Source organism: Cyanistes caeruleus, chromosome 19, assembly GCF_971803275.1.
Source record: "Cyanistes caeruleus chromosome 19, bCyaCae1.hap1.1, whole genome shotgun sequence".
NCBI lineage: Eukaryota > Metazoa > Chordata > Aves > Passeriformes > Paridae > Cyanistes > Cyanistes caeruleus.
Genome location: NC_141719.1, coordinates 11,499,115 through 11,521,307, shown reverse-complemented (window position 1 = coordinate 11,521,307; position 22,193 = coordinate 11,499,115). Strand labels below are relative to the sequence as shown.

The following is a 22,193-nucleotide window of genomic DNA, read 5'->3' as shown; positions in this document are numbered from 1 at the left end:
AGCAGCAAAAGGAAAGTTATGCCAGAGATTTAACAGATTACATGGGCCCTTGGTATGCAGAATATCCTGCCTATTAATATTTGAACTACACTGGCAGAGATAAGAGCTTAGCACAACAAGCTCAGAACACAGTTAAACATGCTACAAGCATATGGATTAGGCATCAGACTTCCCAATGCTCAGAATCTGCATTCAGATACTTCTCCAGTGAAGGCTGAGGTTCAAGTCACCAACAAATTTGTGAATGACAAGTGGTGAACCAAATGTCCTGCAAGCACAAGCCAACATCTGTAACAATACTGTCAATATCCAACAGATATTTGGCAGAGAGGAAGCTGCCTTTTGGGGCAACTCAGAACGAGCAGAGCTCTCCTATGATTCACTGATACCTGGAAGCTTCAGCCATTTGGGTATTTTCCCAGGGGCCTTTCTAAACACTTGCGGAGCATCCTGAGTGCTGGCTGCTTCTGGCTGCTCAGTGGTCTTTTTTTCACTTCCCACTTCTGGTTCAGACAGGGATGGAGCCACTGATGCTAAAGTTGATGAAGCAGAAGGAACTAGTGATCTGGACAAACATCGGAGAAAGGAAACAAGCAAGTAGAATTAAGCTTCATTTTTCATAATAGCCCCCTGTACCACCACCACCTTTAAACTTTTAAAGTTAGATTGAAAAAGCTCCTCTTTTTCCATGATAGAAGCACTAGTATTTACTTAAGTCACTGAAAGGACTGAAGGACTCACAAAGCTATGAAGTCAAGTTTCTGGAGAAAAGGAAGTCCTAGTACCTTCAAAGCATATTTTTTTGGTAGTAAGATGGGGTCATTTCATGCTTCCCATTCCTGAAATATTAAGGCATTTGCAACTGTATTCAACCCCAACATACCTGGCTACTAATAAATCAGCTGCAGAAGGAGAAACTGCAGAGCTCAGCAGGTCTGATTTCAGGTAACAAGCTGTTTAGAAATGGAACCAAATAACTGATTTGGTAACACAGATACATCAATCACCACAGTATCACACAGCTCTCAGCTCAAGAAGTACCTCCTGTATACTACAGTAAACCTACATCACCTTCCCCTAGCAACCCAGAATGTAACTAAACCATGCCAGTTTCTTCACAACTCACAAGTCTATTTCATCATCCAAACCTCAAGACCCTGACATTTTCTTTCAGCGCTCACTGCATCCCTGGAACTTTTCTGTGAAGCCAGAGCATACTTTGGTCTCTGGGAGAAACAGGGATTCTAGGCATAAACCAGATGTCAAAGAACCAAGGATTCAGATCTGTTCTACCATGTCCAGCCAGTCTACTACCACAGGAGCTCTGCAAAAGCATTTCATAGACATTTGTGTAGTTAGCATTTTGAACAACAGGATTTTTTTTTTCCTATGGAGTCATTCTTCTGTCATTCTTGATCCCACGGCAGACAAAGCCTACTCCCCAGACTATAAAATCCCATCAAAGAGGTACAATGTCTACAGCTGTGCTCAAACTAACTGACCAAACCATCTCTGAAGACCTTTAGCCAGTCAGAATGCGGACATTCACCAGCATTCTCAAGGACCGCAGTTTATTTTGACAGAAGAACTCTGACAGTAAGGATGCAATACTGAGTCTACTATAAGAACTATACAGTCAGCTAAAGGAGAGAGGAAATGCACTCACCCCTGCACTCCTCTGATCCAAAATGAATGACAGCAGCTGGAAAAAGTTTAGCCTGCAGCAAAAGGGGAAAATGAGGTATCACTACTTACACAGTTCACTGTCAACATTGGAGGAAGGTTAGACAGCTACAAATTCATGGAACTCAAGGCAAGGTTACTAACCATCTGTAATTCATGAAAACTTAAACTTGTGCAGAGCACACGCCACTCAGAGTAAGACATGAAGGAAAATGTTATGGTCTGTTCCAGTGAACAGGTGATGAGACCTCTACAGCAAGTGCTCATTGCAGGAATGCCCCGCCACTCCTCCTCCTCCGTCCCCATATCTCAGGCCACTGTACTGCACCCAGATTCTCCACTGCTGAGCAGATAGCACCAATATGATGAAGAATCATCTAAGACCTGAGTGGCTGTGACACCAAGAGAAGAAAAATCCAGCTATGCCTGCCCAAAACCTATTCTAAATAATTTTATTACATTTACACCCTGTCTATAGTTGAAGTTTATTTAGTTTCACCACCTTTTCAGGATTAAGTATTTCCTTTTATAAATCCAACCTGAATTTCTAGTTCCTACTTATCAGAATACCTGCCACATTCAAACATTTTTTTCTATCCAGTAGGTTTGGTTGCTTTGGTTTTTTTTTCCTTTTATTTCAATGTTCAATGGAAGTTCCTGTAATTTGTGTCTATTTCATCTTGTCCTTTTACAGGGCACTGCTAAGACCATATCCCTTGCTGTTTCCCATCTCTTTTACTACACACATTGACAAGGCCCCCACAGAGCTTCTTTTTTCCAGGCTGAACAACCTTGACACTCTCCCTACCTCTTCCCATATGTCAGATGCAGGACCCTTCATTATCTTTTGGTCCTTTTCTGGGCACCAGAGAAACTGTGAAACTGGACTCACACACCCCCTGTTCAACTGAGGAATCACAAAGGCACCTGTGGGTATAAAGGAGGGACCTACCTAGGGAGGTTGCTCTGCTGCCTTCAGTGACAACCCAGTGTCACACCACATCATCAAAAAACTCAGTGATACATTACAAAACATTACACCATCACATCCCATAGTGCATCCAAGTGTTCCCAAATGAAATATAGAGCAAGAGAGTCAGAGTTATTAAATTTCATGCTAAAAACAGACATCAATGCAAGCTCAGACTTAGATTTTTAAGAGGGTATGATATGAAGGAGATTAATATGACATGGCATAACCAGCTGTACCAGAAAGGATTCTGAAAAAATAACCATCATATTTATTACCTGCATTATATGCCAGTAAAATACCACATAAAGAATAACTAGCTGAAACAACTCTGTTAAGTTTTTAGGAAGCCTTGTAGTAAGAGAGGTAAAGAAACTAAATCATCACGGTGTAAAAGAAGCAAGTACCGCTACAGCCAGAAACTGTACAGCAAATGTTAATTTATGGTCTACATTTTCCCTGGCAAAACAGTAACACTAAACTTGTCACAGTGATCCAATAAATAAATAAATAACCAGATAAAAGCAAGTTGCTGCCCCACTTGGTATCACTCATACATACTTGGAAACTGTGCAGGGCAGACTGACTGCTCTGGAGTTATCTTGAGCCTCTGTTGCCACCACCAGCCCAAGCTGGATACTGGAATGATGGTCCTTGGACCCAATCCAGCACAGCAATTACCAGAACTCAACAGAACCCTGATCTTCACCCAGGAGGCTAATATGTCTAATAATAGTCTAATATGGAGACTAAGAAAATTGTATTAATGCAAATTAATACATTAATTGCACTAAGGCAAAATGAAATAGCTTCACCTCCCTTCCTGCTTACAAGCTTCAGATAAGCATGTGGTATTAGGCATTTTTTTGACATTAATACAGAGGCCATAGGATACTGTGTCATGCAGTACAGTCAACATCACACTAGGCTGAAACAGGAGATATTTACCACTCTACTGCAAGACTCAGCTCCTGCTAAAGCATCCAGGGGGATTCACATCCTTGAACTGACATTTTAGCAAAATAATTATTTATTAGGTCTTTTAACATTTCATTCCTCAATCAAAAGGGCCTAAGATTGCCTGGTTGTGCTCCAGTCACAAAGACAGCTCTCCATAAACTTTTTTAATTACAAAGTACCAGACACGGTTTAGAAACCCCAGAAAAAACTCTCACAGGAGCTTTGATGTTTCTACAGCAGTCGTCTATTTAGGAAATGGGTGCCTTAAAAAGGGCCCCCCCAACACACATACACTCAAGCCCTTTTACACACAACATCCTTTTCATGCCAGCTGCAAGTTGGAAAATGAGGGTTTTGTAGTGTGTTAGTGTTGGAATTTTTTAATAACCTTCCCTCTCTTTTTTTTGCCTCCCGACCAATTATCTTGGTAAATAATTAACATTCTGAAGGAGATAAGTAAGCACAGAAACTCAGAACTCAAAGCCCTTTAGTTCAAAGCCCTGCCCTTTTCTCTTCGTTTCCCTGCTGCTGCCACTGAAACTTCCTTGTCAATCAAGCTCTGGGCACACACATCAAAGCCTCATGTGGGAATGGCCCCAAGGGGTCAGAGAAAATTCATGGCAAGACCTGTGTGAGGCACAAAGAGAGAAAGAGAGTGAGAAACAGATCAAGAGCTAGACAGACTCACTCAACCAACAAACACATAGACAGACTGTGCCCCAATATAAACCTCTACCCTATTTACTCACAGGTCGTCAAATAACCATAGTTCAGTTTCAAGATCCACGTCCACAACCATTTCCCATTGCTGGCAAAACATCAGTCCAAATGCTTCAGTTCAGAATCTTAATTGAAAGAAACTTAAAGGAGCTAGACAGCAGCCCCCAAGTACACAGAACGCAACATCCTTCCCATGGCTCCTTTCCCTGCATCCCTATCCTTTCCTAGGGGTCAGCCAACATGGAGTTCCTTCTTTCCAAAGTTATCTCTCTTCAATTCAAACAAACTATTGGCTCGTGCACAGAACTCTTGCTCTAGCTTCCTTTGCACGGAATTGTCAGGCACCATCCCAATCCCAGCACTCCCTGAGGGTGCAGCGCAGAAGGCAGCGAGCTACACCTCACCTGGGAATTCTCTAGCCAGTCATTGGCAGGACCTAATGCTGTCCCAGAGTTTTTTATAATCTGAAAGTATTTAAATCAGCAGCAATTTCACATTAAAAAATAAAAGCAGTCCAGTGGAATGATCCCACCTGTCCAAGGACTGTCTCGGCATAAAGATGAGAAGGTTTTAGTAGATTCTGTCCATGAAAACATATGAGCCCAAAGTCAAAGCCTTTAGCATTCTCTAACGCGCCTAAGAATGTAATGATCAAACACTGGGCAGACTATCACCTCAAAAAACTGTAACCTCAAGTCAGCTATTCTAATGTTTGCAGTTGTTCTAATACATCTGCCAAGGTTCCTAGAAGAACAACTCTGCAGTTCTTCACTGCACAGAGTTCTTGCAAGAACATCTGTGAATCAGAACAGATTTTGAGAACTCTTACAATCACATTGAGCTGCCAGATTGACCAAAAGAATCAAAGCATGTTCAAAACAAGTAACTCAAAAGCTCCACTCACATATATGCAGAGAATTACTAAAATAGGACTGAGCCAACAGCCAGTTGCTACAGCATTTCTCTTCCTTGCTGCTTTGATTTCCAGCCAAAAAAACTGCCATTCTGACTGGGGAAATAGATGCTATTAATCTATTGAACCATAATGTTCAAATCGCACTGTGCAAAGCATATTTACAAAATACAGTTAGATTTACTGCACCAGAAATCCAACGGAAAACGGTGTTCCCCTTGTGCTATTATATAGATGCGATGTAAATAAGAATACTTTGAGTTTGTGGGCTGCTTTCATTTTTGTGGGTTTCCCTTTGTTTAAGTTTTTTGGGGCTTTTCTTTTTTTATCCAGATGAAAAGCTGAGACCTAAAGAGACAACTTACTCAAGGTCACACAGGATGGCAGCAGCAGCAATGAGAACTACACATTCAAGTCTCCAGAGCCCCATCCAAGATCATAATCACAGGACAGCTTTCTTCTGAAGGGATTAGAAAGTCACTGAGGCGAGGAGAAAAGGAAGTCAATGTCCCGCCTATTATCCTCCTCATTTAATTAAGAAGTATCATTCTAAATAACCAGCTCCTCAGATTTTGAAAATACCTAACACAGCTTCATCCATTTGCTTAGTTACAGTTGCAGAAGTTTAAATTAACACTTTCTATTTCAGAGATCTGAAGACCAGCCTGTTACTCATAAAGCCATATTTAGTCTGAAACTATGCAGCTGAGTAACTCCAGCTTTACTCAGAGAGATACTGAACAGTTACTCAGACACTGCGGTGGTAAGTGTGGTTTGTGACAGCATGGCATCTTGGCTGTGGAGTGGCACACTGGGGCTGCTGCATCTCACATTCCATGATAAAAATACCCACTTTAGAACAACAGTCCCTTATGAATCCAGCTGTGATACAGCAGAGAGGCATTTCTGCTTTGTTTTACTGCGTGTTTTAGTAACTTGCTCTCTAGAACATGGAAAATATTTCAGGCAGAACCCTCCCCAAATAACACCTCAATACTTCCTCTTTCTCAGACATACACATGCAAAAAAATCCTAGAACAGAGCATAGCAGATGATGTACATTATTCCCAGGAAGCTGTTCTCTTCCCTGACAGAGCAATGTTGTCAGACCAGGCAGAGGCTGCTGGAACTTGCAGCTGCCAGAAGGAGCAGCATTCTTTCCGTTACACAATCTGAGAAGATCAGAGTGCCACAGGTCTGCAGTTAGACTGATGTTAGGAAGATGAATAAGAAAATAAGCACTTCAAAGGAACACGCACATGGAAGGAGAAACCCAAGCTACCAACATGAAATACTGCACAGTACACACACCCCAAGCACATAAACTACCTCTTGGAAAATTCAACTGGAACACCGGTGGATCAAAATTCCTTCAGCAGGATTGATAGCAATGCTATCATTGCTGAAACAGAAATAAACACCACAGTCATGGTGAAAGAGGCAGATCAAACAGCTCACGTTTATAACCTGACAACAAAGCTGCCCAATCTGAACTTCAGCTGCCAGAGGAGATGGATATTCTGTGGCCAACATGGAGGAGGTCTGATCCAGCTAGGGCAGATAATGCAAAGATAAGACTTTAAAACACTGTTTTGAGAAGGCTCCTTATGAAGGAATCCAAGTATAAAGAGCATTCATTGAGACTTTGATAGCTGAGATCAGAAGGATCTGGCCTTCAAAACTGATAGTAGCAGTGAAGATTTTGGGCAGGATTTCAATTCCTAGTTCACTTGTGCAAGCAGCCTCTCACTGGGACAGAAGAGCCCAGCTGTCCTCAAAGCTAGCATCATGAGGCAAGCATGGACAGTCCCTGTGAGCATACGTAACAGACCTCATCACAAAGAGAAAGTGAGATTGCCTCCAAACGCAGTCAGATGACAAAATCCTGGATGAAGAAGACTAAGGCTTTCAGGTGAATGGCATCCTCTGTGACGGATGAATTTCAGTATTAATTGCAATTCTCTTTGCTAGTGAGTGCAATAACTATAAGGCTTGCCACAGGAAATGCCTCTGATGGACTGACTCTGATGAAGCAATTTTTTCTGAAACTGCATTCAGACTCTTGCCAAAAGAGAAGGCTTCGTACTGCCTGGGTTGTAGTCAGGTTGATTGAACAAGCATGCCAGATACACTGCCCAAACTGGCATTAACAAATGGGATATGGAAAGAGAACCAAAGTCAAAAAAAGGAACAAACAGCTCATCTGGATTTCTGCCTTGTGGTATACGACAGTAAACACTCAGTGCACTCTAAGATCTGACTAGAAGACCTAAATATTTACGTGGAAGCCTGTGGATTCCTTTAGCTCCTCTGTAAACAGAGGATGGCCTCCTGCCCTCTCTGCTGCCTCTACTTTTCCAGTGACTGGTACTCCTACTTTCTGCTAAATCTTTCCTAGTATTAACACAGCAATCAATGATTTTTTTTCCAGTAACCCACCCCAGAAACGCAACTACAAAACCGCCTGTTTCTGGGAGGAGAAAGAAGCTAAGAAGCAACTCTGAAAAGCTCAGACTGCCTAGAAAAAACACAAGCCACTGAAGCTATAAAGAACCCTAAGCCAAGTGCTACAACAGGGAAGCCTGCGGTTGATCAGCTCTGGAGAGCAGAACATTATAAAACACTTCAAGGGACATGAGGAGAAGGCCGCCAGCAAAAACAGCAACAACAAAAAATCAAAGCAATGCCTTGAAGTCTTTATGGGTTCCAAAAACTCCACATTGCTGCCAATCTGTGTGTTCACTATACTGTAAATACACACAGATTTTGGGAGAATTCACTTCAGACAGTTCTTTCAGTCCAAATATCTTGGCAAACAAGTCAACAACATTTGTCTTTTTTCCTGATTTTGCTAGCAGCATAAAGGTTCTTCCTTCATTGTAAGTGATCAAATGTAATGAATGTGGTGCCAAACTTGTCAGCTTGAATGGAGGGAGAAGGTGGAAAGAGCAGAAGTATTGGTAATATGGTACTCCACCATCTGCAGTCTGTCTTCAGCACGAATTTCAGTAATTCATAAATATGTGAATGCTCAAATGTGCTCACATTACTGCCTCAGACACCATCCATTTTTCCTTACCAACAACACCAACATAGTCTGTAGAGTAGATGATAGCCTACTGCTAACTTAGGACCTAAGTCATTTAATAGGTCATTTAAGGACCTATTTCATTTAATAACATGAACATTAAATGTTGAAAAAAAAATCCTGAATGGCTAGATACACTATGGTAGTACCTGCTTTGGAAAAATCAAGCGTCAGGTTATGTGCAGGCATCTCTGCAAGGGGAGCACATCAGGTGCCAAGCATCCCAAGAGGCCACAGCTAACATGACTTGGGGCAAAAGTGGTGAATTTTGGAAGTTGCATGATACAACCTGAACCCTTAAAGAGATGTATTACTGCTAAAGACAAACTTCCTCCTTTCACACATCCTCCAAACCCAAAAAAGATACATCAAAAACCTAGAGCAATTAGTTGTACTGTTACTTTACCCAAGCTCTCTTTTTCCTACGATGTCTGGAGAAACTTCATATTCCACAGCACTTCATTCACATTCACATGCACCAAACACTGTTATTCCAGAACAAGCTTTCTCACTACAGGGGTGCTGCAGCCCTGACGCCACACTATTTTACAAAGTACCTTGAGCATCTCTCTCCTATCTTTACAGAACAGCTTTGTCTTTTCAGATCCCTCCTTCCAGATTAGGGACTAGGAGGGGAGCTCTGCCTGAAGTACAAGATGTTTCCCTTCCACAGAGCACAAGATGAATGAAAAGGGAAATGTCTCCACAAACCCCCCTGCGCAGAGCCTAGCCCCACCCAGGGCACAGTCAGACACTGCAGCATGCTCTACAGCACTCAGTCTCGCAGCCAACAGGAACCCTTGGCCCATACAAACCTCCTGACTGAAGATTTTTAGAAGGCCACAAGCTCATGTGAGAAGCAGTGAGCAGGTCGCATCCCCAGCTCTTTCATTCCTGCTCTGGGCCAGGGTTATTTTTACTGAGAGGCCCTAGGCTCAGGCAGTGCAGCCTCCTTGAGAACAGATGCCTCTAAACATGGCATCCAACAATGACACAGTGGGCATGGACACAACAGCTGCAGGGATTTCCACACCTGATTCTGTCCAGAGAAGAAAGGCCCTCCAGCCCCTTCCTTCCAGGCACCCAGACCCCAGCAGAACAGGAAACTTATCTGAGCAGGAAAATTATGGCACGGAGCCTGCCCTAACATGGTGAAAGTTAAAGAAGAATAAGGATTTACATTGGTTAATGGCAGCAAAGCTTCTCCCAGAATCAGCCAGCCCAAACTGGAACAAGGCACCATCCTCACAGGTCAGAGTTCTGTGTTCTTTGACAGCAGTTTGGATAACCAGAACAGCATGACAAGTTCTTATCAGGAATTGTTTTTTCATGTTTGATGCTTCATCCAAGTAAAATGTTTATAAACACACAGAATCATTCCTGCCATAACAGACCATGACCTGAAAGGGCTGAAGGGCCCCAAGCAAGGCACATAGGCTACACAGTCACTGGCATTAAACACAGCTCGACCAAAGACAGAAGAACCACAGGCAGAGCAGTAGTTCATTCAATCCAGCCAGTACCCTAATAGTGAACAAAAACCAGATGAACAGAAAATAGTATCCTTGCTTATAAGTGACAGCAATGATTTGCAGTTTAGAATCTTCCTGAGAAGGTTTCTATATATTAAGACACACTTACTAAGTATCTTCCTCAAACTTGTCCAAACTTCTCTCAAATCAGTATATGCTTTTAGTATATAGCACCCTGTGATAAGGAATTCTATGCCTCAGTTTTCTGACACACGAATAACTACCTTCTTTGATCTATTCTAGCTCCTGCTTGCCTCACTTGACACCACTCACTCATACTCAAGAACAAGAACTCAATGCATTCAGCTTCTCCTTGGCATGTTATTCCCTTTCCACTCATTTCTTTTACAGACTGGCAAGTCCCAACCTACTCAGTCTTTCTTTGGACAGGAGACTCTGAGAGCAGATCTCTGAGGAACCTCATTCCCCTTCTCTGCACCTTCATCAGTTCCTTTTGAAGATCTGTGAGACCAGATCTGGATGTTATTCAGACAAACTCTGGTCCATACACGGCAAAGTTCTCTAGTTTGTTCTGAATACTTTGCTTTGGAAAGAGGTTGTTTTTGATTTGACTGCTATTCAGTAACGAGCTGATGATTTCATCATCTTAAGACTTTGCTCCAAAGCCATAATGATCAACACAGGAGTTCACTGAGCTGTGTTTGAAGCTCAAATTACTTTCCCGGCACATCATCACAGTTACCTATGCTGAGCCAGCTGGGTAAGCCAAAAATGCAAAGTCATCCAACTGTTAACTAATGTGACAATAATCTCTTCGTAATGTCATGTTACAATCCCTAAAAATATTCTAAGTATGAGATTTTACTTGCTTTCCACATTTTGCAAGTAATTGTACTGATTCTGTATAATTAAGACTGTATTTAAAAACTCCATTTTATTTAATTACACCCAAATTCTCAACATAACCACTAGTTTAATTTGACTATGGTGTGATTACATGTGGCATGAATAAAACATATCTTAAATCAAGTTTGGATTTGACACCCTTTAACTTAGTTGGACATTATTCCTCTTTCACAATGACAGAGAGGATATGAGAAATAAGAAAAAATCCTTTCCCTAAAACGGTCCATTTGCAAAGAACTTTCTACTTTTGAGCATAGCATCTTGAACAGTCCCAGTTCTGTACCAAAGTCAAGGCTTTGCACCTTTGCCATGTGCCACAACAAGCACTGCAGTCCACGGAAGGCCACTGCAGACTGGAGATGTTTGACACTAAAACTGATCAGGTTCTTCACAAAGTTGTGATTTCTAATGAAATCCCCAAGACTGAGCTGTAAGGCACCTCAAGTCTTTAAAGAGCACTAATTTAACATGTTTTCATGTTTCAGGGACCTGCCCCGAGAATGAATTTCATAGTAAATGTCACAACTAGGAAACCAGGAAAATGCCACACGAGTAACAAGCACCAGTAGTGGTGCCAGGTACAGAACAAAGGCTTTAACACAGCAAATTAAACAAAATTCCTGCCATAAGGCTTCTTATTTCAAAGAGAAATACAAGATGTGCACTAAGGAAGAGAAAATAAAAGAACAGCACTGCAGGGCAGGGGAGGTAGGCAAGGGGTAAACGGAGGTAAGCAGAAGATTTAGAACATTTTAGAAAACAGACCAAAGTTAACAAAGGAGACCAGAACCAGCACCAGGGGATCAACAGGAGGCAGATACATATCTGAACATTCAAACTTATAAAAGCATCTTCATGTGTATTTCTTCCACATGGCCTGGTCGGGAAGCTGTGAGACTTGGAAAACTCCATTGCAAACAACTTCCGAGGCATGCCAATCACTACCTAATTCACCATGCTGTCTGGAAAGTCACTTTCTCTATCCCCCTCCCCACCCCAGCTCTTCTGCTCCCTCAGGGGAATCAAAGAATTCTCTTGTTTGCATGAGCCTTTAGTCTGAACGATCTCTGGTGCATCAGTCTGGAATGGTCCATGCAGATCTGAATGACAGAACATTTTAAAGAGTGTGACTTTGGGGTAAAGTCACTGGCAAAATCACTCAACCACTCCCAGCACATGTGTGATCTACACAGCCAATAGTCTCTGGCCAGGGACTTCAAGATCACCCTATCTGACACTTGCAAAAAACCTCCAGGAATCTGAATTTGAAAACCTGTATTTCAGTACTTTCAGAGAAAAATTACACAAAGAGAATGAATATTCCTCAGTGTACATTGACTCTCACATTGTGATTTCAAAAAAGGTCAGATTTCTGTCTAATATGGCCTCTAGTTCCCACTGCAGAAATTGAAAACAATTCCCTGTCCACACTGAGTCTCATCTTTTACTATCCTAGTCTAGCTACAGACAGAGCCCACCGAGCTCAGCTCTCTTTAACATTCCAGGTTAAATACAGCTCCAGCTCTGGAGGGCACGGAGTGTGTCCTGAACAATGCAAATCCCCACCCCTGCCCCCAGTGTGACTCTGCCTATTGCTGCACAAGGTGGACCTCTTCTGGTGAACAGCTTGTGCTCCAAAACACCTGGTTCCACTAGCCTTAGCTGAGCAGAAGCCTACAGGGATCACAGCATTATACAGCTTCTTTTAAAAGTAACTAAAGCCTGAGGCAGGGTTAAGGGGAGCACAGACTAGAGACAATTAGAGCCCACGAGGGAGTCCTTACCTCAAACAGCGTCAGGCTTTCATCGTTCAAGACGATTCTGGGAGGTGCAACAACTGAAGTTAAAAAACAAGTTATAAAACAGGACCACCTAGCAACCAGAATATCAGACAAAGGTACGGGAGGCATCCCTGCCCTCTGAAGGGGAGATACGTTCCTATGCTCACAGATGCTGCTTCTTAGGCAGAAGCATAACATGACTAAGGGAGCAGGTTATACCTTCTCTGCACTGTGAAGTTATGTTTTAGGGAAGGCATTCCTTCCCAGGTCATTTATCAGGAATCAACATCCCACAGCTAGAAACAGCCTTTGTAAAATAAGGCCAGATATTACCAACAGCACTCACACAAGTAAAATGGCAGCTCTGCATCGGCAAGGTGGCTTCTTACAAAGTTTCTCAAAATGCCAACTGTGGAAAAAGGAGAGAAAGGTTTGCTAAATTACATTTGGTTCTTCAAATGTTGGGCAAGAAGGCTAACTTGTAACAGCAGAAATGCCCTCTAGCAGGTATGGAGATTGCCTTGTCCTCCAATGTACACAGTTGCTATCACAAATTTCTTGTAGAAAAAACAAACAAAACAAATTACTTTGGCATGTTGGTGCCCTGGAAAAATCTAAGGATGCCTGCAAAATTATCAAAAAAAGTTTGTGCAGGTAACCCTGGCTGACAGCTGAAAATAAGAGGATCTCCAGTAATAACGGTAAGAGTTACTTGGTGCATGGTCTGATCACCTTTTGTGAACTGACAGAGCCATAAAGGTACATCCTCTCTTAGAACAGTTGTTAAAGTTGGGGTTTTTTCCCTCCTTCCTGCTTTTTGGGGTTTGATTTGGATTGGGGAAGGGGGTGTTTTTTCCCCAAAAATGTTTTATGCATTAACACAGAGGAAGTCTCCAAGTGCATCCAGTAACATATCATTTCAACACAAACAAGGGGATAGCAAGTGGGACAGCTTCCTCTGCACATAAGGACAAGTATTTTGCCATCTCCACCAAGTAGCCCTTAGCTAACTTAACTAGCCCCAAGTCTCTTCTTAGCCCATTCAGGGGCCTTACAACAACAGTGTAACCACCTACTGCTGCTTTTTCAGAGCAGCTTTACTTTGCCAGGCAACAGAAAGACCTGCTCAGATACACCCTCTCCTGTCATGAGTGAGAGTCATGAGTTACAGCTGCACAGGCTGAGGGGGTGATGGGTCTTACCAGTTTCAGTGGGATGGAAGAACCCTTGTAGAACATGGCGGTCTGGAAAACGAACTCTCAACACCACCTAAAGCGGAGACAAAGCTGATTAGGACAGTGGTTTATCACTGCCCTGTAACAGCTTGTTACACCTGTCCTTGGCTTAGAGTCTGCGAGTTGTTTGTGGTTTTGTTTTTTCTTTTAATGGGAAGATCTGTGGTACTTACAGGGATGGAAGAGCAACCTGGCTAACAGTGCTGTGCACCTTCTCAGGGAACAAGGGCTGTCTGGCTATCAAATGGGGCACAAGAGCTCATCTGTCAAAGCACTACAATGCAAAGTGCAGCAGCACTTACTGAGAAAGCAGGTGCTCCCTGTGCTAAATGATGCACAAACAACAAGGACAGTCCCTCATGGGGAGGTGCAGACAGTTTATTGGCATCCTAATGTGTCCACAGCAGTAAGAATCCTCCTGACACACCTCTGACCTTTGTACTTCTAGCTTGGTCGGCAAGCGCTTAACTTTAGAAGGGCACAAGGGTCACAGTTACAGAGTAAAATAAATCTAACTTGTAACATTGAATCATTGAACTTTCAATGAGATTTTAAAATGTCTACAGAGAGGTGGGTGGGAAGGCTCAGTCATACAGACTGATGAGCGCACAACAGGAGGGTCTTGAGACATCTGGAACGGAACAGAACAAAAGCAACTCCACTGCCTGCCACTTAACCAGTGACATATTACCATATCACAGTACAGCTGTTTTCACAAGGCACAGCTGTTATGCAAGTCCCACAGACAATTAATAGGGATGGGAATTTGAAAAATATTCCTATAAGTAGCTTAAGGGCATGTTGATCACAACTAAATCCCAAGGTACTCAATCCCCAAGTCTGGACTAGCCAGAGGGACTGAAAAATGAGCAAACACTACCTTTGGGTAACGCTCCAACTTCTCCTTCAGCTGGGACTCCTTCAAAGACTTTGTCATCAATGGAGCTTCTTCCAGACGTTTTCTACAGACATGGGAAGAAGGCAAGTTGTCTGTAATTTTACAATGTATTTTTAATTTATTAAGCTAGCAAAAGATCTAAGCAGGGCTGATGAGAACTGCTCAACTGTTCGATGCATTTCTCACAGCATTTTCCCCACCTCCTGAAACTACTGAGCATCAGCAACAATACCATATAAAATTACTTCTAGTGTACAAGTTTAAAAGTAAGTTTGTGACAGCAGATGCAAGAAAAGATCCTAAGAGGACAGGAAAGTCTGCTGAGACAACTAAAGAAGAGATGGACTTATTAATCCAATAAAGCTGGTTGCACATGATGACACAGCAGCAGAAGAGTTACTGAACTTGAAAAACAACACCGGCACAAAAAATTAGTATTAAGTAGCAACAGGGACAAAAAAATGAAGTTTCAGATTCTTCAAGAACTGGCATTGTAGGCAGCTATTAAAAGGAATAGTGGGGACAAAATAAAAGTCTTCTTGTATTCAAGATGAAACAATAAATATAAGAAAATAATTACATATTTGCCCATAAGTAAAGATATTAGCTTAGACCAAACAGATCCCATGCTCAACTTTAGCACTTTTCATTGTATTTGAGTAACTGATGTGTAACTTGCCTTTATTTTTATCCCTGGCTGTAAGGGGAAAGCATCACCAAATTTGGAAACTGGGTCTTTTTTGAGGGGCCTGTATTTCAGTAATCCCCCAACCAAATGACTCTACATTTGTACCACTAAATACTCCAGACCCACAAGCAGCAGAACAATTTTCAGGCCATATTCTATGTTCTCAGAGGCCTGTAGGAAAAAAAAAATCAACTCTAAGTAAAAAGTTCAACTTGGATTTAGCTACAGCATAAAGGAAACTGTTTCACAGTCTTGGAGAGTTATTGTAATGTTTAAAGGAAGGTTTTTACCCACTTGAAACTAAATACATTCATGAAATTAATTTCTTTAAGGAACATACAGACAGCAAAATCCTGCTGTGACAGGAAGGCCAGTTTATCTTCATCTGAGTTTTTACTGAACTGAAGTTCGATGAAGTAAAATCATGGATATTTGAAAACAAGCTACCTGAACAGTGCAATACATTGTTAGTCAGCTTCCTATAATTTCTGTATGTGCGTGTGTGTGCCTGTTCCAAACATTCTCAGGTCCTGACTTGTGGCTAAGTTGGTCTTTCTGGTGAGGTCTAACAAAAGGTTAATTCTGCTTCTTAGAATATAAGGTGTTTCTAACTGGCCAAAAATGCAACAAGCTCTGTTGAACAACGTCGCTCTGCTCAACAACAGGACACAGCAAATCTCGCTCCCAGCAGCCAGGGAACTTGCCTCTCATTCTGCAGCTGTGCCAAACGTTTCCGTACATCGTCCACTGTGACTTCAAAAAATTCATCAGGAAGCTCTTCTGGGCCATCAGAAAATTGTTCCAGTAGGTCTAGGTGACATATAAGGGGCTCACGTTCTACAAGCTAGAGGAAAAAAATGTGCTTCAATTAGTCTTAAATGCGTTGCTTTGCTTATCTTATAAGGTTCCTGAAAAAGAGTAAAAGAACAGTATTTGCAAACTGTCTTTTGACCTGTTCAGCTCTCTGAACTAAACCTCTACAGGGTTTCATTGCACACCTTTCAAAATTTTACCCTGATTTCTGGTGTGCAGAAAGATCCCTTGAACAGTGAAACCCTTTCTTTCTGCAGTTACAAAGTAAGTACTCCACCCTGAGATCAGCCTTTGCTGCAACCAGAGCACACAGATGCAGGAGAGCAGCTCTCAGCAGGCATCAGCTGCAATAGAGGTATTTGATGCATTTCCTGCCAGCTTTTCCTACAAACCAGAGCTGAGAGTAGCCACCCCAAGCTGCACACAAACACTTCTCTCACCTGCCCAGCAGGGCACAGAGAGCCTGGCTGCCTGCTCCCCCAGCCTCCAGAGCCCAGAGCTGGGTGTCACGATGGTAAATCTTCCAGTGCAACTGGGCCTAGCCTAGAACTGTGGTTGCAGCTATGAAAAAAACAAACCAAAACACGCCTATACCAAACCCCACAATCCCCTAAGAAACCCAAACCAGAGACCCAGCCACTGAGATAAAGAGCATCTGTCATCTCTGCAGGCAGTAGGACTTTAATAGATCCCTCCCCAGGAAAGGTTATGTGCTGGCTGCTCTCTCTTTTGACCAAAGCAGCAGCTGCGCCTGCATGAGAATACAAACCATGACCAGAGACAAGCATATGAGAAGTAGTTATACCTCCTGGCTCTCAAACAAATCAAACTTTGTACATTCCCAAACTGTTGGAAGGAACAAAGCTTGCAAACAGTGAACAGCATACTGAAGGCTACAGGAGATGCAGGGAGGACACAGCTCGTGGCTGAAGAGGCTCACAGGAACAAACATTTTGGTAGTTAATCCAGAATTTCTTCCTAGTCAGCTGCCAGCTTCACAATACCACACGCTCTGTGAATGAACCCTCATCTCCCCTCTCATACACTCTTTCCAATCCTAATTAGCACCCGGATGTCCTCCCTCCATCCACTCACCCCTCCCCCTGGCACTGGCCACTTGGGAACAGGAGTCTTCTCAATTGTCTAAAGCACAACACAAATTACAAGGCAATGTTCACTCTACTTGTGGGCACCAAAGGGTAATTTGAGAAATTAAAAGATCGAGGTCGTGTGGGTGGGACCTTTGGCTACTTTTAGAAAGTTGAGCAGGGTCAACCCTAAGGAGCAGGCAAAGGAGCCCGACTGCAGCGTTCCCCGGGCCGGGATGGGGGTGCCAGTGCTTCAGGAAGGACCCCAAGTGCCCAGGACCACCTGCTGGGAAGAAGCAGGCTGCACTGTGATCCCAACCACTGCCCACTGATGCTCCAGTGAGGGCACATCTATGTCAGAGCCCAGAGGAGATATTAATCAGGCCTCCCCAAGAAGCCGGTGTACTTTAATCTCCTCAAACAGACTTGAGTTTCATTTCATTCTAAACACGTAGCGAAAACGGACATCTTCTGAAAAAGCCCAAACCCAAAAGACTGAGGAGGCATATCCTACGGCATGCTGTGAAGGGTGCTAGGATACAATGGAGAGAACTCCAAAGTCTGCATTAGCAAATCCTAAAGTTACCATTTAGTATTGGCTCTAACAAGGACTTTAGTTAATCCCAACAGCAGTGGGATTCCACAGGGAAAGGCCAGTCCCCATACAAATTATGCTGACAGCTAATGGCATCTGCCAAGGCATTGGCAATCACAAGACGGCACAAGGCAGACATATACTCCAGTCCTAAGTGTTCACTCCCCTTCCTTGCTGTGGGCTCCAACAATCCTAAAGCGCAGACAGATCATCCAAAAATTAACTTCCCACAGTGATTACAAAAGAGACTCCAGGAATACTAACCCAGTTCCCAGCCCACCGCACATGCAGTGCTTTCTGCAACTGTGACAAACAATAACCATCTCCTGTAACAACAAATGGCCACCACAAGGATGTTCTACTTTCCATCATGTAAACTTGGAGGAAAGCAAGCTGTGCATTTTGCTGTCTTACTTCTTCCAGGAGCCAAAGATGCTATGCCAAAGTTTGGCACCTTCCTTTTACAAAGTCTATTCTACCAAAGCTGAAATGTCAGGCACTTTTCATCATGAGGCTGAAGTCGTATGTTCACACCAACACCTACATAAGTGCAGCCCATGTGACAAAACCAGGTGTCAGGAAGAATGCAGTTCACTCTGTGGTCACCACCCTGGTCCCAGGGAAGCAGGTAAGCTAAGAAGAACTCTTACGGTTTAAGTGAAATTATGGTCATTGTACTTTCCACAGCAGCAAGCTCTCCCCAGAGACCCACTTCCTTCCCACCACCTCTGTGAGCTCTAATCTCATGGTGAATCTGGTTTAAAGTTACCTTCTAATAATTAACATTCTGACATCAAAGTCAGCTTGCAGCTGTCTGTAAACCATCTTTAGCCTAAGAAACGAAGGGATGCCAGCCCAGATTTTATCCAGCCTCTCTTCAGCTTCAAAAACCACACACAGGCAAAGCATTAATGGGAAGATTCTTTTAAAAAATGGACCTTTGATGTTTAAAAATAAATTGTTTTGTTTTGGGTTTTTTTCCTCAGGACTGAAAAAGGACAAAAAGCAGATGCCATGTGGCTAGCCCTACTTGGCTGTTGCCGCTGGGAGGAGAGTGGAAGATGGCAGGAGTGGAGGAGGGAACAAAATGTAATCAATCAGCAGCAAAAGTACCAGAGATCAAAGGGCTTGAAAGCAGCCGTCAAAATCACATGCTGTTTAACACAAGGACACAACTCCCCCAACAGAATCTGCAGCTGCTTCCAAAGCTGCTCTCAGAGTGGAAGGGCAGCTGGCTCCAGAAACGGTTTGAACTGGACTGTGATTCTGAGAAAGACATCAGTTCATGTGAGTCCTTCAGTCACCACCACTCAGCCCATGTCCAAAAGCACAGCTACACATCAGGCTGTGAAATCAGTGAAATGACGGACTTCTGCCTCTCCCACCAGTGCACAGAGAGGTGTGGGCAATAAGACTGGTGAAGGATACCACCACAAATCCTTGCAGTTCTTCTCCCTTCCCAGACATAACGGAAATGGAAATGACTCTCCAAGTCATAGACATGAGTGTCTGAAAACTGAAGCAAGCAACACATGAGACAAATCATCCAGCCTACTGTTTAATTCTCCATGTTAAGGGTCTGCTCCAAAAGGTTAGATAACACCGATTAGACAGACCCAAACATGTTTCCAATATACTGAAATAATCCCCACTGCAGGTTGGCATAACCTCTTTCTGCTACTTGTGTAGTTCGTAACTGCTCCAGAGTCCTTCCAGGGTCTGGCTTCTGTTTGTAAACAATTCAGAACTCATCAAAAATAGGCTGCAACAACAAAGAAGTCAACTAAGGTAGAGTCTCTACATACATGTGAAAGCATCCACAGTCTTGTTAAATTCCTCCTGGACTAAGCTCCCTTTGAAGCTCCCAGGCATCCTTTCTTTCTACTTACAGCTTTCTATTGCTCAGTCCTGGCTGGATCAGACCACAGGAGATTCAAACCTCCAACTCTAGGAGATACCAAAGAGTCGGAAACAACAAAGGGGATCTCTGAACATGAAAGCCAGCCCCAGTGATGAGCCAAAGGAGCAAGAAAAGAGCCACTCACTGAGAATCCAGAATGGGAAACTCTCAGTGCATAATAATAATGAGTAAATGATTAATTGAATAGCTCCTGTACTTCATGTTACGCTACTAGCCAGACATACTCAATCTTCCTGAAGGCGTTCAATTCCATACAGCTGCCCTTCAGAAAACACACTTCAATGTCATTCCCAGGTCACTCTGGGATGGCATCACAGTACTTTTCATCCATCAGTTCTGGTATCTCAATATGGGCTCAAGCACTTCTAATTTTAACAAACACAGTTTTATTTCAGAGACACCAACAATGGTGAGATGTGCAATCAGTCTTTCTGAGGAATAGTTAGAGAGAGGTAGATTATTTAAGAAGCAAGATATTTTAGATTAGGACAAAAAAACACTTCTATAAGCACACAGAAATACAAAAGGAAAAGGATGGAAGATTTCTGCTTCATCTGCAATACTAAGAAAATTAAGTCACAGGGCTCAGGTAAAAAAGTGGGCATTTGTTCATGAAATCTGAGGCAATGAGGTGTAGGATCTTCTGGATTGTGATTTAATGCAGCTGTGTTGCCTCTATTTAAACTATTCTTCAAGGATACCTAGAGATTCAAAGTTTTGCCTACCTCTGGACAGCAAATTCTTAAACTCAAATCCTTCCTACTTCCTTTCTGAACTCCAGCACAACTGTATATCATCAAGGCACCTAATCCTGTGACATAGGGAAAAAGTCCTAAATCTGGAAACATCTTTTTCCTCATGGGAGTGCAGCCTCAGGCAAGGCAGGATAAATAAAAAGCCCTTGTTTCCCAAACTGCAAACACATTTTCCCTTACCTGTTCTTGCTCCTTTTGCAGTTCTTGGCTGTTCTTAGACTTCTTTGGCTTAGAAGGGCCTCCAGGGCTGGAAAAAGTTGCTGGCAACTTTGAAGATGGTACAGCTACAGGAGAGTCCCCCAGATGCTCTCCATCTCCAAAAAAAGGGACAAATGGGGTAGGTTCAGGCTCTGGAGAATGCCATAGCTCCTCCAAGCTAGCATGAGAATCTTTAATCAAGTCTTGCTTGTGTGTGTTGCTGTTTAAAGACATAGCCACATCCCTGTGCTCCAAGTCCTTTGGAAATGTGTTTGCTTGAGGTAGAGGCACATCTGCTGCTCCTTCCATAGAGCCTCGCCTCACTGTTGGCTCATTACAAGGCACTGTGGCACCCACAACTTCTGCCCCACCAGATGAACTGCATTTCTTCATGACAACTCTTAAAGAAGACACCAAAAGGAATAAAAATAAAATCATAATCCTAAAAGTACTGCCCTCCCTATTCTCAATGTGTCCACGACACAAAGACAACAGCTGCCTCAAGTACACCCTAATTTAACAACTTTCTTCTCACAGATGCTTACAGAGAACAAACTCCAGTTGCTGTGAAGTGTGGGGTAGAGGGTCAGGGGGTCATGCCAAACAACAGAACGGGGACCCACTCCTCTGGAAGAAAATGGCCTTCCAGAGGACAGCAGCAGTCAGCTGTAAAACATAGCTTCTAATCACTCCTGCTTTCTGTATATACTGCAAAGAGCTGGCCAGGAGATCACAGAAAGGTTGCCCTGGCCCGAATTCACTCTGCAAAAGCCAGCAGGGCCTGCAGGGGCTGGGAGTTAAGTGCCTGAGACCCAGAGCAGGGAAGAATGAAGTGGTAGCTGATTGCCCTCTCAGAGAGACTTTCAACTTTGAATTGTCTGTTCCACTCAAAGGAGAAAGAAAAAAGGGAAAAAAAAGGGAAGGGGAAAAAAAAAAAAGAAAAAACAAACCAGCTCTTTTAATCTGCACATGACTGGTCAGTGGCAGCATCTGCTGCTGTGCAAAGCACATCTGGGCAGCACTTTGAGATAAACAGGCAAATGCAATAATTTCTGAGCGCTGCAATGTTTTAGTTTGGCATCTATTTTTGTGACTTTTTTTTCCTTTGTCTTTCTTTTGATACTTGAAACAAAATAAATTCACCATCAGAGTGGAAAGGGATAATAAAGAGGCCAAACTTTGCTTCTCCCAACCTGACGATGGCATTGCCTCCAATCAGGCCAAGCGATTTCAGTGTTGTCTTCTCCAGGGCATCTTTTCCTGCTATCTGCGACAAAACCGAGGAGAGTAATTATAGCCTCTGATTCCCCAGGAAACCATGCAAAGCTCTTTATAGAAAGAAGCCTGTATCCAAAGAAACACCATGCAACACAAGAAACAGGTAAAAACCCACTCCTGAAGCTGGAAATCAGACCCAAATCCACCTGTATCAATCTGTACTGTTTTACCAAATTCACAGCTTATTAAATCATCCCAATGGAAGATGAC

At 42.9% G+C, this 22,193-nt stretch overlaps 1 protein-coding gene across 5 annotated transcripts in view; it reads right to left on the bottom strand.

Annotated features, from left to right (window-relative positions):
* Positions 1-22,193, bottom strand: part of ASPSCR1 (ASPSCR1 tether for SLC2A4, UBX domain containing) — a 38,647-nt gene that overhangs the window by 4,548 nt on the left and 11,906 nt on the right. The window contains exons 6-15 of one of the 5 annotated variants that reach the window (XM_086856939.1): positions 21,899-21,972; positions 20,688-21,105; positions 16,040-16,179; positions 14,630-14,711; positions 13,717-13,783; positions 12,861-12,923; positions 12,518-12,570; positions 1,667-1,718; positions 884-953; positions 390-565 (exon numbers count right to left, since the gene is read on the bottom strand). In XM_086856939.1, the coding sequence (XP_086713065.1) occupies positions 390-565; positions 884-953; positions 1,667-1,718; positions 12,518-12,570; positions 12,861-12,923; positions 13,717-13,783; positions 14,630-14,711; positions 16,040-16,179; positions 20,688-21,105; positions 21,899-21,972 (1,195 nt within the window). Of the gene's footprint in view, positions 1-389; positions 566-883; positions 954-1,666; positions 1,719-10,738; positions 11,834-12,517; positions 12,571-12,860; positions 12,924-13,716; positions 13,784-14,629; positions 14,712-16,039; positions 16,180-20,687; positions 21,106-21,898; positions 21,973-22,193 lie in introns of those variants that run through there. The other 4 variants (XR_015277916.1, XM_086856943.1, XM_086856942.1 and 1 more) reach the window with 4 other exon arrangements.